The sequence below is a fragment of the Phymastichus coffea genome, unplaced genomic scaffold, assembly GCF_024137745.1.
Source record: "Phymastichus coffea isolate CEN01 unplaced genomic scaffold, Cenicafe_Pcof_1.1 PCOF00235, whole genome shotgun sequence".
NCBI lineage: Eukaryota > Metazoa > Arthropoda > Insecta > Hymenoptera > Eulophidae > Phymastichus > Phymastichus coffea.
Window position 1 is genome coordinate 44,656 of NW_026707046.1, and position 17,721 is coordinate 62,376.

The following is a 17,721-nucleotide window of genomic DNA, read 5'->3' on the forward strand; positions in this document are numbered from 1 at the left end:
TCTGTTTTATAATGGCTCCATAGCAGCTTTCCACTTATCAAACCGTCGTTGTGATAACGGCTCGTGTTACAAATCAATAAATGAGCGCTTTCTTCTCGTACATTGCTCGGCTCTCAGTCTCTTTCTCTCGCTCCACTCAATAAAATACAGAGAACTACTCGCGTATCGTCTCGTAAGTACTACGCCGATACGCGGCGATAAATCAGAAGGGACGGTCACTTGATGCAAACATCGAGAATTTTAAATTCCAATGAAAGTCAACGAATCGCCGCGCATCGTGAGCTTTGAACGAGAAAATCATTGATCAAATCAATGTCGTCGCGGGTGACAAGGAAAAGCAGCCGCGCACTAAAAATCAAACGAGTCGTCGTTCGAGTCGGAAGATGCGTGCGTGCGCGCTGCGACCCACATACTATGTATAGAGAGATAGAGAGAGCAAAGTAGGTCATGGGGTCCGCTGTGTGCAGCGAGCACCGAATTATCGACTGCGTTGCGTTACTGCTGCGTGTCTATACGCTGCCTAACGCGGCGCGCCGTCCAGAGAGGAAAACTGGGACGAGCGCTTCTCGCTTGGTTGTTCTTTCTCTTTTTTCCTTCGGCGATGCAGCAATACATCCGTTCGCGCGTTGCTGGATCCGAGCCGAGCGCACGTGTACGAGGCGCCGTTTCGGTAATTGCGCGGGAGCTCAAAGATGCATCGACGTGTAATTGAACTCGTAGACCGGGATGAAGCTCGTTTCTCGATCGAATCATTCGTTTTTCACAATCGCTGTTTATACAGCTAGCGTAGAATCTATTTCAAGTGGGCGCACATAGTCGTGCAGTCGCGTCTCTCGCCGTAACGACAATGAAAAATATGAGCTTGTGGCCCGGTTTCCATCGATAGTTCATGCTACAAGTGTATATTCAGTGCTGGGATGCGAACGCCTGAGAGTTTTCGTCATCGTTCCAAGGGCGGAATCGCGCTTAAAATATCGCCCACACAGCCCGACATAGATGCGTTACAAAACCGCGGCTCTGTTCGGCCCCCACGAAGCCAATTTAATTATTGCACCCAGAATAGATCGTTTCTCTTCTGCTATCCGAATATATATAGATGAATCGAGCGGTTCGATCGGCCAAGTGAATAGCACGCGCGCATTTGGACGCACTAATGGTTACGCAACGGCAGGCGCGTGTAATACACGACTCTGCCACGCAACCCGTGAAAATTGAGCAGAGCGAGAGAGGTATTGCGGTCGATCGTTAGAGAGGAAGGAAAGACGAGTGGCAATGCGAAAGAGCGAGAAAGCGAAAAACGGGACACAATACGAAAAAGGAAGAGAAGAGAGAAACACAAGCGAGCGCGCTGGTCGCACGTGCGCGCGGGTGCAAGGCACTTGACCATGCCGAAAGAAGTCAAGGAGCCGGTAACCTTGAGCGCGGGAAGCACAGTGTGGCGCGGACGCAGAGGTGTGTGACCGGCCAGAAGAAGAGAGCTACACGCCAAGTTTGCGGGGGCAAGGAGCGAGGAGGCATAGCCAGCAAACATAGCGATAAATAGATACTGCCCAACGGGGAGATGGACTGCGTTGGTGGAGGGGCCGCGTATACGCGAGCACTCGGCGCGGAGAGGCAGATTGCGCGAGCCGACTATGAGACAAAGAGCAGTGCTGCTGCTGCTGCTGCTGCTGCTGCTGCTGCTGCTGCTGCTGCTGCTGCTAGCAAAGTTTCACCGATATCAATACGCTCTCACGGGCCATCATTTGGAATTCCTCGGCATCTCTTCGTTGCCAAAGCACGTATTTTCCCTTGCGTGTTTAGCATAATGCCACTTTTATTGAATTTTGATAAGACTACCTGCTGCTTTTAATTCGCTTTCAACGTTATTTATTGATTGTTGATTTTTAACCAATTTTCTTCGATTATGTTAAATAAAACAATTCAAATGAGCAAGCATCGCTCCCCGCTTCTTTCTTCTTTTGCAAACCAAGAGGAGCTCTAATGATCGGTAAAGGAGTATAGAAAACGGCAAGCTCGTGAGTCGCACAAAAGCATCGAGCTGCGAAACAGAAGAGAAAAAGAGCAGCGAATAGCAGAGCAAAATAGTAAGATATAGAGAGAGGGCGACGAATCGCAGAGTAGGTCGACTCTTAAAGAGGGAGGAGGGCGCAAGGGGCAGGAAGAGCGAGCGAGAGAGAGAGAGAGGCAGAGCAGCCGAGTGAACGCACTGTAGGAAAGCAAATACACAGAGCACGAGCAAAGTACGTACTTCCTGGGGAGTCAAGGTTGGCACTTTGATGCAACAGGATCTGACGGACCGTCGACATGCCTCTGATTTTTTTTTGATTTTTCGATTTTTTCACTTTCCGTCTCTGTACATGCGCATGTACCTGTGATCACGGCGCACTTTAGCCATTTAGCTTGTTCCAAGTTTCACTTCCACGCTTAAGCGTATATTTACTTTCGTCTTGGACGCAATTGCAGAACTGTAACTGTGTTTTTCGACCAAGTATGCCTTGGACTCGTTGAGAAACTCGAAAACTTTCTCAAGTTTTCTTTTCGTCGTTTCTTTCATCTCGGGAAATTGGAGAAACTTGAGAAAGCAGCTGGGATTCTCGAATGAGGATGCAATTATATAAAATTGAAATGTTGTCCGTGTAGTAGAGCTCTCTACGTAACTGTACTTATTTCAAAAAAATTCAAATTTTTAACGGTCTGCATGATATCACTGCGGGTGCTCTCTCTCTCTCTCTCTCTCTCTCTCTTGCCCAGATTCCGCCGGCGTGCCGCGGCGATAAACCCGAGTGATGCCTATCTCGATAGTACGAGTTTTCTAATGAATGCAAGTGAGCACATGGCGAGTTATGGCTCACGGCTCTCTGCTCAAAGCACGAGAAGACATGACTTGCACGCGCGCGGAGTGCCAGGGCGAAGAGAGGATGACTCCACAGTTGCGAAAGCCCGGCCGCGCTGGCGGCTCGACGGCGCACCCAGCGAGAACGACGCCGAGTGTTGCGCGCGAGTTCCCGGCGGCCCCTCCGGGCTTTTCGCGCGGCGCCATTGCGCGTACGCGCGACTTCGCTGGCACTGCTATCGCGATCGTGGCATCGCTTCGAATCTTTACGCAGCGCGCTCGGTTATCTTCCTTTCCGCGGCTCGCACGTCTTGCCAAGGAGGCCTTCTGCCCGTTGCCGTTCGCGCAAACACCTTCGTACCGAGCTGCGCTTAGAGAAGATCGGGCTACGTGACTACTTTCCGGCATACGTATGCCGTCTCGTATAGTGATCGCGACCAGTTTACGATGTTGAAAGAGAGAGGCCGACAAATCGACAGCCTGATCTGTATGGCTCGCCATTGAAAGAGCCTTGAACTTGGATGAGAACGCTCGGTGAAACATCTCGACCGTGAATTAGGGGATAGTGAAATCTATCCAACAGTGCTATCGCACTTTCGTAAGGAAGAAAAAAACACGAGGCAGTCGAAAACACGTTGATCGTTAGAACCGGTTCCCTGACCAAAAAAGCGCCCATTCCCGCGCGCCGATTTTCCATCTCGAATCGATCAGCGGCGAATCGTCGAAGGGAGCGACACGGCAGCGACGAGGAAAAAAAAAAAAAATAAAAATGAACGGCAGCGAACGGTCGATTTTCCGCGTTCGGCGCTGCCGCGCTGCTGTAGCATTGGCCTCCGCGCGATACACGTGCGGATCGCGGAGCTGCTCTCGTACTAGGCTCGCTGGCTGTTTTTCACAATAGATAAGTTAGGCCGCCTCCGTGCACTCGCGCAGTCGAGCGAGCGGCTGATGTAGCGCTTTATTTTTAGAAGTTGCCAGCCAGCGAGGAGCTGCTGCCGCGACGAGTACAGGTCAAACGCGCAACGCCGCCGCATTATCTATTATCGCACTTGTGCGAGTTTTGCGGCTCGTGCGCTCGCGCCGCGATGCCGTCGAGTTTGGCGCTCCGCCGCCGCGGCGGTAATTTTCCTAACGCGCCGAGAGTTGTTCACCTGGCCACTCGCGGCGGGGCTCCCGGACCGAATTCAAATGGCTGGCGGCGCGGTACCGCTCGGCTGTAATCGCAGGACGAGCCAAGGCCTTTCGCCTGTGCGGCCACTGCCACTACGCGGAGCAGCGCTCGGTCCAATTAGCCAGCAAGTGGTTTCGATCGCACCACACTGCACGAGCGGCCGAAGAGCGCGAGATAGCCGTATTCCAGATAGATAAAAGAAGGAGTCGAAGCGACATTAATTATTTTTCCCGATAAGAGGAAAGCCGCGCGTGTCGTTGGCGCGCGGAGATCGTCCGCGGCGTGCAGGCGCGTCGACCGACCGAACGAAGGACGCCGAGGCGCGAGGGGTCCAGCCCTGGACGGAAGCGAAGCCGATCCGCTGGCAAAACAAACGAGCAAAACAAACGAGAGCGAGCGAGCGCAGGCGGCGGCCGCCGCGATACCGAGCCGGCTACACGGACGGGGCACGCGCGCGCCCCGTGCCTTATCTGCGCCGATGCGTCGTCGCTGGTGTCGTTGATCTGCAGCGGCCGCGGCGCGCGCACGCGAGCCGAGCGACCTTGATCCCGCGCCGCTCTCGCTGCCCGCCCGGAGGCGCCCTCGCGATAAGGCGCCGCGGCCGTCCTTGGCGGGCCGTTGACCGGCCGTCCCGGCCTCGCGGCCCGACCGCGTCCCGGCGGGCCCGGCCCTGCGGCCCGCGCAGGGCCCCTCGCGAAAGCCAGTCGAGCCCGAGCGCTCCTCCTTTCTCTTTTTCCGGCTGCGAGCCGCGGTTCTCTCGCGCGCGCGCGCCGCCTCGCTGACGCCGTTCGCAGGTTTTCCGCTGGGCGCTCGCCAGCCCGAGAAGTGGGCCGCCGCTCGAATAACATGGCGCACGCTTGTTTTTCTTCTTTCGCGCGAGCTCTATCTTCCGCCTTGGAGCTGGCCCCCGGGGTACCCCTCGCGGTCTAAAAATACGAGCGACGCCGCGATATTACGCACGCGGCCGCTTATTACATCGCTGGTGGCGGCGCGCGCGCTGCGAAAAGGGGTCGTCGACCTTGCGCACAATTCGCACGCCGACTGCAGATCTCCTTGGGCAGGCGCTGCTCGGCTGTCCCTCGAAGGGCCGTCGCGCGTACCTCTACAGAAATAGCGCCAAGCTATGCGCCTGTGCTTAGCTTCCTTCTCGCTCAGTTGGCGCATGGGTTGCGGCGCTAGGAGCGAATAGGAGCGCGTCCTTGGGAATGAAATCGATGTGCGTACCGAAGCGAGGTGAACGCCCAGAGAGAGAGAGAGAGAGAGAGAGAGAGAGAGAGAGAGAGGCGAAACTAGGCGTGGATGTACTTTTAATTAGGGCTGTCGGACGACGATCAACGTTTGCGGTCTTTCGCGGTTGCTCGGCAAAGAAAAGGAGAACGGCGCTTCCTGGAAGAATCGCTCGAAGCCGCAGCGGCAGATCCCAGCGCCGATAATGGAGCGCTGTGCTCGTGCGACGCTTTTCGCGCCGCACAGGTGCATTGAACCTTTGTTCGCCAGTAAAAAAACAAATACACGCCAGGGCGCTGGCTCGCGCGACGGCCAAGTGCTGGTAATACCGAAGGCAATCTTAGCCGCTTAGCTCGTTACGCAATGATCCTTCGTAAATCCTCGCTTCTTTTCCTCTCTCTTTCTCTCTCGTTTGCCTTTGTTTCAGGAAGAACGATGCCCTTAGGCACTCTCCTCATCCCGAATGCGCGCTCTGATCCTCTTTCGAGCCGCTCCTGCTGCTGGCGAACAGTTGTTGACCGCTCCGCATAGGTGAAGCCATCGTTGCCATATCGTTACGTCGTTAAGCGCAGACCCGACTTCGCAAACTTCTCTTTCATCGCAAAAAAATGCATTAATTCGCTTATATTTCTATAATGTGTGGCCCACTGAAAAATATTATGCCCGTACAAGTGCTCGCATCGATAGATTCGAAAGCCTTACTTTTACGGGCTTCTAAATACGAAAAATAATAGCGTTTATTTCACTTGGAATTCCAATTTTACGAGTCCTCGTAGACCGGAAACCATGCCTTTCGGTTTCATTCTTATTCACATTATTGGCTCTTGCAGAGCTTCAAAATATAAATGTAATTACAGCGATAAGTCGGTTGCGTATATTAATACGTCGTTAGTGAAATTATCGTTATTAATTTTAGCATTTTAGATTGAACTAATAAAATAAATGAATGTAATTGCAAAAGAAGAAACGCGAAGTGAATTTGAAAATGTGGCAAAAGTCGGCGCGATGTGATGCATTTTTTTGTGAGGTTGGTCATATATCAGCATTACGTAAACGACTTTTGTTGTTGTCGTTAAATACTGCTGACTCGTGGTCGCGATAAGTCCAAATATTCGCGACCTTGCAAGTTGGTCATCGACCCTCGGGGGGCGTTGCGCGTCACGCAACGCAAGCCAGTCATTCCCTAATGATTTTTCTTACTCCCTCGCCTCTTCTTCGGCAAGTAAGTTACCCGACACTCTTCCAAGTTCACTCTCTGTATATACGCACGCACGTACTTGTAGCATTCGCGAGCGCACGCGGCTGGCAGCAGGGTCATTGGCCCCCACTTTCCTCGAGCTGCCAATTTCACGCGCGCTCACGAAGAAACGGGGTCTGCGTATGTACAAGTGTGCAGATAATGACACAATTTGAAGAGTGAGGTGACTGCTCGCTGCGCCGCGCCGCGCCGCGCCATCGCTTACGACATCGCTTCTGCAAACCAATTTCATTTTGTTCTCTTCTCATCCTACTTTCGGCCCGATGCAATTCCCGCCGACTTGCTGTTTTTGGCAATGGCGAGTCGTTTGCCGTGTGCTCGGACATTGGATCGCGCACACTTTTCCACAGTTGCACGCGCGTACGCGCGAAAAGAGCTACGAGAACCGGGTTTTTCAGAACGAGCGAGTGCTTTGACCTCTTTATCGTCGATAACGTGCGAGCGATCGCGCTGATGATTCGCCGCACTGCAAAAAAGAAAAGAACTCGTATTCGTCGCACCTATACGTACGTACGTGTACGTGCGCGCGTGTGGATGTTTGTGTTTGCGGACGTTCACCGCGCGCGAGTCGCGAGTTATCAGCGAATCGCTGGGGTCGTTATCTCGTCGGTCCCGAATTTGCAGATGTGCACAAGGCTCTCGATGTAGCTCGTACGCCGATAAAGAGACGTTAGGCCGGCGTGCAGGCGCCACTCCGGTCATCCCCATCTTGGCTCCGCTTGCCTCAAAGAGACACAAAGTGCCACTCTGTGCACGATTGGGCAACCATTCAATTTGGAGACTTTTGACCGCAGCCTCGAAAATACATGCTCTCTGTCAATATTTAATCTATTTTTAAAGTTTTACCGAAAGGTCTCGCGTTTACGAGCGATGCCGTATCGATTCGATGTACCGTCGATCGTCGAGTATTTCTGGCGAGTCACGCGAGCACTCGCGAGTATTTATTTGGTCGTTAGAAAGCACGCAAACACTTTCTACGTATACCGCTATTTTTTCTAGCAATTACAGCCGATCGAATAATCGAGCCTAATGAGAAATAACAAACCGCGATGCTCTAATCTTTTCATAGAGGCTCTTCCTTATCGCTCGTTCAAATTGCCATTATGATGCTTGAAGACACACGCGGCATCAAACTTTTATCGGTGCGCGTTGTTCTTGTGCAATCGCAGCTTAGCTTTTGCGCAACCGACGGCTGTTGGACGAGAGTGCAATTGTAATCCGTCTTCGAGGGGCTTCTTTAATCTTTCTCTCTGCTGAATTTTCCGAAATAAATCCCTCTCTCCTTTCCCGCCCGTCGTGTATAATTTTCTCAAGGACACCCTGATAATTATAGTGCCTGCGAGCTCAAATTAATGGTACGTGTGCCGCTTTCTTTTTCTACATTCGAACGATCGATCGATGGTTTACCCCGGACGACTATTATCTAATTAAACGGCGGTGGGCATGTGGTTCGATCGCGCGGGGCAAATCCGACGAATCGCCTGTGCCTATTGGCTCTACGACGTTTCCCTGTATGCAGGAAATTGATGAGATAGAATCGAGGACTCGAAAAGCCGTGAAGCCGCGAAGCCGCGGAGAAGACAGGTGGCTCTCCTTTATGTGGCTGCACCTGGCAGCGAGCGCGGCGTGTCACCTTCCCTCTCTCCCGCTCGCTCGCTCGCCCGCTCTCTCTTCACGCCTTCTCGATCATCAGCTATACATGAGAAATCAGACCTCGTCATTCTTTTGTCTACTTTTTCTTTTTCGAATCTTGGCACCGTCAATTTTTCTACGGCATCCGTAAGATTGCGATCACCTTTTTTTATCATTCCTTCTACAACTAACGGAACTTAAATTTATTCCAAGAGCACTTATTAGCTCTTGTAACATTAGCGTCGGTGCGGCCAAGTGCAGAGACCGATCGATAACCGTTACGTGGCAAGCCATTTCGCTTGAAAATCAGTAATGGTTGTGGTAAAATTGGGACATCCAAGCCGTGCGGATCACTGTGCCGCGCTCTAACATTTTTCATTCACAATTATTGTGATAATAATATACAAATTTTCTCAGGATTTTCGAGAATTTTCGTACAATGCTCGATGAAATTGATGACCCCATCGCGTTAACATGTACTGATGGTAACTAACTGGTAATTCACTAACACTAACGCGAAACAACGCTGAAAGTCGAATATGTCATAATGTGCTTTGTTTTGAAAGTGAGTTAGACGAAAGTAAACAAAGATTACGTTATTGTGAAGATTGTGCAAGGCGTTTAAAGAAATTCACAAAAAATGATGAAATTGGATGTCGAAATTCATAATCCGAACTCTAGAGTATTACGAAGGGGAATCGGCTCTGTTTTATCGATTGAATTTGTTGATTTTGAGGAAGGGGAACGTTGACGTTGACCATGACGATTTTACAAAGTCTACGAATTTCCGTTACAAATTTTACGTTCTAGCTTAACCGTAGCGCACGGTAATTTTCACGGTGAAACTCTTGACGGTTGTTAGAAGATATTTCTTTCGGTGAATGACATTAGCATGAGGGAGCAACAGCAGTAGTCGGTGTACATATAAAATCGCCTCGTACAACGAGCGTCAGCGCCCTCGCTTTCTCGTCCTTGTGCGCGTCAACAACACATAGCGAGGTTGCGCAGAAGGAAAAAGAAGCCCGCACGCAGCAGCGGGGCATTGGACTATGGGCGCATATAATATATATCGTGTTACCTTCATCAAGTATGCGTCGCTCGTTTTCACCGAAAGAGTTTCACGTGAGAGAGTGAGAGAGAGAGAGAGAGAGAGAGAGATCAAGCTCAAAGATGGCCTACTTAGCCGCCGAGCTGCAAGAAAAAGGGAACTCCTTTACACGCATGCGGGAAAAAATAGAGCGAAGGAAAAAAAGGGTAGCTCTAGCTGTGTAGCGCGTGGGCGTGCTCAGTCGGTCAGCAATCGCGCACACACGCTAATTCCAGAAACAGAAGAAAGAGAAGAAGAGGAATGCGCGAGCGCATACCAAGGCTATCGACCTTATCGACGTTAGATCGTCGCTAGCCGATCGGCTCCTAATTTTCCGCTCGTGCCCGTCCGCGAGTGACACGCGCCAGCGTTTCTTTCGATGCCGCCGGAGCGCGCCAAGAGTGCAAAGCGCCGAGCGTCCATTGCTTGGCATGCCAAACGAAAAGCTGCTGCGCGCGGCTGCCGGTCACCTTTGCCGCGCCATTGTTTCCAGCGTCTTCCGGGACCTTCGCTTGCACGCGCGTGCGCGAGCGTTTCCGATTTAAATGCGCTCGATCGTGTGAGCGCTTTTCATTTTTTTGTTTTTGTTCGCGCACGCGCGCAAAAAAAGCGGCACTCGTGGATGCGAGCAAAGAAACGTTCGTATACCTGGGCCAGCGCGTAGGTGCGCCCACGGAAAGAGAAAGTGAGCAGCCAAAAAAATGAACAACTGGGTAGGATTTGGGATGCCGAGGCAAAAAACGCGCGGCCCTGTTGTTGCATTCAACGAGGAAGTTCATTTAGATTTCATTCATGCGGGCCGCACAAAGGGGATTAGATTATCTCGCAACACGGCCGTGAGGAAATCGCAGCGATCTCTCCGCGCGTTAAGGGACAGCCCCGAACGGCCGGCCGTCTCACGCTGTCAGCGGCGTTAATCGCGACAAGCAATAACGTCGGCGTGCCGTTGTTTCTCGTTGCAGGCGTCACATTCAAAGCACACAAGCTGATTTTGGCGGCATGCAGCAAGCACTTTCAAGAGCTGTTCGAGGGCATGCCACCGTCGCCGGCTGGCCTCATAGTCATCCTCGACGGCACGAGCGCCCAGAACATGGCGGCCCTGCTCGAGTTCATGTACCGCGGCGAGGTGCATGTGTCCCAGGAGTCGCTCAGTTCCTTTCTCAAGGCTGCCGAGTGTCTGCAGGTGAGCAAAGGCCGCGCGATTCGGAGGCGCGCGGCGCGCCCGTCGTGCCGTTAGCGACTAGCCCGGTTGGTTTGTGCGCGCAGGTGAAGGGCCTGTCGATAGAGCACGAGAAGCTGGCGGTGGCGCAGAGGCACGTGGCGGCCGAGGGCACGAGCGGCGCGGCGGGCGCCGAGGCGCACCAGCACAACGGCGGCCCCGGCGTCGGCAGCAGCGGCGGCAGCGACAGCGCCAGCAGCTGCAACGGGCCGCTCACGGGCAGCAGCGCGGCGAGCAATAACAATGGCAGCGACGCCAACGACGACAACTCGACTTGCCTGCTCGGACGGGGCTTCAAGCGCAGGACGCCCACCCCGGCGCCGCCCTCACCGGCGCCCACCTTCAGCCTGCCCAACGTCTACTCCGCGGCCCACTTCTACGACAGCCCCCAGAAGAGGCTAATGAGGTGAGACTCGGTGGGCTCCTCTCCGTCCACCGGCGACTCGCCGATACCGTTATTCCGTCCCCCTCCCTCGCCCCTCACCGTGCTCCGCGTCCTCACGCGCCTGCTGTTGCGACCGAGCGAGGGTGCTCTTACGCAACCGGCTCTGCGGCCCACCTACCTAACTACCTACCTACCTGGCTGGCTGGCTGCCTGCCTGCCTGCCTGCCTGCCTGCCTGCCTGCCTGCCTGCCTGCCCATCTCCTTTTCTCTTCGTCTTTTTGCAATCTTGGAAGTAGATTATCATGTAGCTCGGCAGCTGGGCTCGGGCAATCGGATACCATTAGCGTGCTTTCGATGCACGCTTGCACGCTTACTCCCTAATTGGCGCTCGGCCAATCCCCGATTACGCAGACAAACGTTTACGTGGAACTGACTGGCCACCTTTACCGTTGTATATCCAATGAAACGCAGGTCGCCGAGCGACGTGGACAGCCTGAACAGGGCCTCGGTGCTACGGGACGGCGCGGCCTTCCGTCCGGCTTCGGCGCCGCATCCAATGCAGCTGGAGACTCACATGTACCAGGCGTTCAACCACCCGGAGACCCCGACCCATCCGCACACGGCGCCACACACGCCCACCGAGCTCGAGAGGGAGCACGAGCGTTCGCGCTCCGAGGAACGCGAGCGCATCAGCCACGAGAACAGGGACAGCGGTGCCGAAGGTAATCGTACATCGCAGCGCCCCACACTCGTCGCCTTTCAGCCTCACCGCTCGTTCTCAGCCGCCTCTCGACTTCCGAGTGCTATTCCGAGCGCTTAAGCTATTCTTCTGCCGGCAGATCTGCGAATCAAGCAGGAGCCGGGCTCGTACGGCGAACGAGAGCGCAGCAACGACAACATGGCGGAACGCGTCTCGGCCGAGGCATACTCGGGCAACCGTGGTGCCTACAACTCGGTCAACTACAACAGTAACGAGCACCTGCAACACAACCCTGCTGCCGCGGGGATACCCAATCGAGTGCCGGTCCACCCACCCACACCCGACCGTAGTCCGGCACCACCCACTCCTGCCCTGTGGAATTCCAAGATCAACAAAGCCGGCACTGTCACCACGCCCGACGGTGAGTATCTATCTCTTCCTCGCTCTGCCAGAACAGCGTCTCCGGCGTGTGACCCGAGGCTGGCGCAACCGCGCCTCGCTCGTGCTCTCGGCTGCTGCGAGCCGCACCTTCGCGTTCGTTAGTAAGAGTGAAAGTTTTCCGGCGCAGCAGGAGAGTCGCCGCTGCGTCCCGTTATTCCGAAGGCGTGCGCGTGTATCCGTGTATCCGAGGAAAAGCCCCGTTAGAAAATGCAGCCGGGGTCTCGCTCGCGTCGCTTGGGCCGGATATCGCATACGCTTCAATTTGAGGATGCCGTAAATTTTTCGAAAGCTCGCCATCGCTATATCGGAGGAACGGAGCCGGGCGTCGGTAAGTCGCTTGTTCCTCGTACATTCGACATTGCAATTTTTTGGGCGCTCGAGCGCTCAACTACGTGCTGGAGTCGCTGGAGTTGTTTATAGCAGCAACGGCGAACGATATTTTTATCGCCTTGGCGTGGAGTCGCTGGACCGAAGCGAGAGAGTGCATTCATGCATTGGAGGTGAAAGTCTATAGCAAAGGCAATGGGTTGGCCGCGGACAAAAGGCGTGGAAAGACGGCGGCGGCCTGGCGCTTCACCCGAAGCGCATCGCCTTGCCCCGGCAGTACTCTACCGGTGCTGTACAAAGTTCTCACTGTCGCGGAAGAGCGAGCGCGCCGAAATCTGTAGCGAGCTCGACTTTGATGCACGTGCGCATCGGGATGCCGGAGCTTCTTTATCGGGGCTCCTCAAAGTCTGGCCGGTGCTGCAGGTTGCGCGCCGCGGCTAAAAAAGAACGAGGCCGTGTCTTTACGTGATCGCGCTGCTGCCCACGAAAAGCCAGCCACGGGCGGAGGACGGTGCAGCGACGTTGCACCTACCGGCCGTCTGCTTCGACTCAGCGAGCCAGCGAGCGCGCCGAAAACTTGCCGAATTATCGGCCACAAAGGGCGCACCCCTCCCGTCGTCCACCGAGAAACGACTGGCCGAAAAGTCTTTTCGGAGCCCCGGGCCGTGCTCGCGCTGTAATTTTCTCCTGCCGAGCGTGAACCTCGCAAGCTCTCTCTCCTTGATGTGCGCTATCGACGCAGGCGCAGCGCCTCGCTGGCATTGCTTTTGCGCCTGCTGCTCAGCTCGACAGTTTCACGAGCGATCGAGCTTGTCGGCTCAAGTTCACTGAAGTTCAATTGCGGACGTACGCATGTACTTTATCCCGATGGCCCTGCCTAACGAAAATTCGTTGCGCAATCGGCGCTCGCGCACGAGAACTTGCACGTATTTTTTTTTGTTATATTTCTGCGACAGCTCAGGAGATTGTTCGCGGCGAGCTTTCGCCAATTCTCGCAAATGAATATTCCAGTGACATCGTAAGTATGAAGAATTCGAAGGCGACGCCACCATTCTATTTCTAATTTACACTGGTTAACTGATGGCGTAAAGTGAACTTGAGCTGATCGTTTCGACGAGCGTAGCCCACAAGTGCATAATGGACATCGCGTGGGAACTCGAGAAACTTGTTAACAGAAACCGAGTACATAAGAAGAACTGAATAAATAATCGTCATAACGTGCACATAATTGACGAGTACGGCAAACTGGAGTTAGATTTTGTATCAGCTGCGCTCTTTGCACACAATATAGCCGTATGATTACGAGTCGTGAGAGAGAGAGAGAATCGCGCGAGGGTGAGCTGCAATTTGCTGCACGAGTGAAAGTCGTAGCCATTAAAGATTAACAAACCTAATACGCGTTGAACTAGCGAGACACGCACCGGCGTTCTTCGGTTATATGCACGCCCTTGTTTTTTCCTCTTTTAAGTGCGTAATTATCGAGCGAACGACGACGCGAGCGCGCTCCTCGCAACGACTGCTGTTTCGCCGCAAGTATCGCGCCGACGATCAGAACTTTGTCGATTCGTTGAAAAATTGCGCGCTACCGTATGAAAATGCAATAATAGATCGAACGCATTGGAATGGACGGTTGTTATACAAGCTACGCGCTCGGGGAATCCCCGTGGAGAGCCTATCGCCTATATCCCACAGCTGCTCTGAATGCGGACGTGGATGCGGAGTATAACGTATTCAAAATTAGACACGAGTTTGTGCTTTTAACGTGCCGATATGGGTCATGGCCGAACGATTTTTATAGTCGCGCGCACATGTATATCGTAATCCTGAAACGCAGCGAGGATCCGCTCGCGCTCCATGCTCGCCCGAATAAACCAGCTACTCGCTGTCGCCGATTATAAGGAAGAAATTGCAGTTAGTCCATTTGAGCGAGCAACGCTCTCGAACGTTCGATATTCTCGACGTACGTAGTGCGGCGCACGCTTCCTTTTTCAACTGGTGATGTGATTCCATTACGACACGTTGGCAATTTGAAAGATTAAAGACTGCGATGACACGGGAGCCGGAGATCAAGCCAATTAAGAAGCACTCGCCATCCTGGTTGGATCTTTTGCGCGAGAAATGGCGCGCGAAAAAAAGAAAAAAATTGGGCTCGCCTCTACTTAAGCGCTGCGAAATCGAATTATGCTTTTGTGATAGGGCCGCGTGTCTCGCGTCACCGCCGCGTGCTTGTAATAAGAATGCCACGCGGCGCTACATCGGATAGCGAAAGGTATCTAGGCAACGCGCGCCGCGGATGCCGCGATATCGTCTCGTATGAGTGACATTCAAAGACGCGCCAAACGAACCAGGGCTGTGAGCGTTGGCATGGGCAGGACCGCGCGAAGCATGGCTGATGTGACGGCGAGAGAGCCGTCCGTGCAATCGTTGAAAAGAAAGCCAACTACGATGATATACTTATTCTCTTCCGCGCGATCGCTTAGCTTTCGGGCTTCTCGATGAAATTGCAAATGAAGCCAGCTCGCTTTTGGAGCGGCTGATCGAAGTGAAACTCGATTCTCGTATCAGTCGTAATCAAAATAAATGCACTCTCAGGAATTCAGGCGAATCCATATGAATCGTAGGAGTAGCCGAGTACAGCAGTAGCCCCTCCGATTCTAGCTGTGCCAGTCAGCCCCTGCTGGAGCTTTTCCGCGTGCATTCTCGTCCTGCCTGGCCTGTCCCCCTTTTTTTAGGCAACGCACACAGAGGAGAAAGCCGGGGCGAGAGGGAAGGAAGTCGGACGTCCCCCCGTTAAAGTCCGCATGCGTATTGATCGCGGCGCCAGCAGCAGTAGCAGCAGCAACAGCAACAGTAGCAGCAGCAGCACTGCGCCGATATGCGCCAGGCCGCGTAAGCCGAATTAAAGTCGCTCTCTCTCTCGTTTTCCCTTTTCTCGCTCGCTGGCCGAGCTTTTATACACACACGCACGGCGGCGGCGGCGGCGGCGGCGGCGGCGTCGGCCGCGTGATATACCGTCCGTAATATTCTGCGATTTACGGGGGCTTTTTAATTTTCGAGCTTTTCCCGCCCGTCCGCTCGCTGGTTGGCGGCGATGCCGATGCTGATACCCTTTTCCTCCTTCCCTTTGCCACTTCTCTTTTCTCTTCGCTTCTCTCTGCCCTCGCTTTTTGTCCCTTTTTTGCGTGCGCGTACACCCTTTCATGTGTGCCCTAGGCATTTTTAGAATTCACCGGGACTTTCCAGGTGCTACAGCCAGCTAATTGTGATTAAAATTTGTGCTCTGCCGCTCAATTTGTCCAAGTAGCAGCGTGCACAATCTATTCGTTACAACTAGTCGAAAACGACGAGGATCAATCGGATCCGAGGCGAGTGCGCACACGCATTAACGCGGCGGATGGAATTAGCCTGATCGCCGCGGCGTCGACGGAACGAACGCGAGAGAGTCCCCGCGAGAGGAAGCGTTTAATTATGCTTAGCTGCAAGTGTCCGAGCCGCCGTGGCAGGCCTCGTGTCGCTCGCGGGTCACTCGGCGCGCTGGCCTCTAATCGCCTCGCGAGCGGAATTCATAAGGCATGCACGCGCACGTGCACGCGCCTCTAACGGTCGCTCGTTCGCTGCGGGGGCGTCTAACGCTTATCGCGAATGCTCATCGCGCGAGTCGCCGGATATGTATGGTGCGCGAGGCCGTAAATGCCTTCCGAAAAAGTACTTCCACCTCCCCCCTCTGCCGGTCTTTCACTCGCGCGCATGTGTCGGTGCGCTCTTTGTCTTACGCACTGCTCTCGCATTCTATTTCCTTCGTTTTTTTTAATTACGCCGGCCGCGCGTATCTTCCTCGTTTCGTTCTCTCTTTTTCGACGGCAGCGGCTTCGTGTTTGTCGAGCGTTTCACGGCTCGTGATGGGGAATTTTCGGGTACAAAAATAGTCCTATTAAAACGGAGCATGCAATTACGCGTGTCGGCGGATCGCTCGGCGCCGATTATACGAGGCGTAGGACGCTCTCCCGCGGGTGCGGAGGTGCACGTGGACGGCGCGACGAAGGTGTCTCCGGAGTAGATCGCTCGTTATCGAGCGCGCACCTCGGGTGGCGCGAGGCCGAAAGCGAAAAAAAAGCGCGTGCGCTCGCGTATCGATCAAGCGCGCCCGGCCGAGGAACAAAGGATTGCGCCGCGCGCGCGCGATCCTCGTTATTAATGCTCGCGCGCTACGACCGGCCGATCTCGTTATTGCGTGCCAACTCCTCCGTGATTGACGATAGAGCGCGCCAACTGGTCGGCTCCTTCGAGCGTTGTCGAGTCGCGATCTCGGTCAGCGGGCAATGATTAACGGCATTGGATTCCAGGCCAAGCTCGCGAGCAGTGGCCGTTTGTCGAGTGCGCGCAGACGGACTCTCTCCCGTGCGTGCAGCCCGCACGGCGCACAATGCTGCTGCCTCGCAACCCCATCTCTCCTTCTCACTCTCAGCGCGCGCGCGCGTGTGTGCGCGTGTGTGTGTGTCGCTCCCGCGCGACCGAATAACGCTAAATGCCGCTTGCCAAGGCTGCCTTTTCAGAGGGGCGCCTGCGGCATGAAATGCGTTTTCGGGAGGCCGATTATCACGTTTTACGGGATATTGCAGCGCCCGTTGCATTAGTGATGAGTGCACTCGGGGATGCCCGTGTGTAACTTTTCGTAATTGAATAACGGATTAACCGGCTAACATGCAGCTTTGCTTTTCAATGAAAAATCCATCCTTTGATGCGATTGCCTCGGATTATATCCAGGTAACAATGGAGAGCGAGGTTATCAAAGCGAGAGTGCCGTTCTCGTTTCTATGTACACGCTGTTTTTCACGTTTCTCATTAGAAATGTAGAAACAAACGAGGGACGGCAGCATCGTTGAAACTGTACGAAAATCCGGAGCAGGCAATGGCGACTCGTCAGCGGGGATGGGGCTCTAATCTACTCGACAATTGGTACAAGTGCGAGGCATATCTCTATCGCGAGCAATCGAATGGAATAAGCGTGCGATGCACGATCGCGCGCCATGAAATATTTCACACAGCTAACTGTCGCGTGGTCGTCGCATTTAATATCTTCACGCGCGATCATTGGGTCGGTTGTAAATTTTACACGCGGATCGATATACATATAGCGCTGGCAAGCCGAGATCGTATAAAGCTTAAGCCAATTCAGCGCTGAAATTGCGCTCGATACATCGATAAAATCTTGATGATCGCGCGCTCTGCTGATACGCAGCCTTGTATCTGCTATCGGCCGGCTCGTTGCCGCGGAGCTTTTTCTTTTTTCTTCCTACTCGCTCGTCGTTAACCGAATTTTAGGTCACGCGAAGCGACTCCGAGCAGCGCGTATACGCACACAGGCATGCGCGTGGAGCAACCTTAGCCGCAAGGTCGCGCCTTCGATGTTTTATCAGAGCGATAGCGAGCGCACTGGC

General features: G+C 53.9%; 1 protein-coding gene across 7 annotated transcripts in view; it reads left to right on the forward strand.

The window, feature by feature from the left end:
- The window catches only part of LOC131674379 (zinc finger protein chinmo), a 57,525-nt gene that overhangs the window by 22,599 nt on the left and 17,205 nt on the right, over window positions 1–17,721 (forward strand). For all 7 annotated transcript variants that reach the window (XM_058953022.1, XM_058953020.1, XM_058953019.1 and 4 more), the window contains 4 exons: window positions 10,174–10,394; window positions 10,478–10,836; window positions 11,287–11,537; window positions 11,655–11,936. In XM_058953022.1, coding sequence (XP_058809005.1) covers window positions 10,174–10,394; window positions 10,478–10,836; window positions 11,287–11,537; window positions 11,655–11,936 — 1,113 coding nt within the window. The remainder of the gene's footprint in view (window positions 1–10,173; window positions 10,395–10,477; window positions 10,837–11,286; window positions 11,538–11,654; window positions 11,937–17,721) is intronic.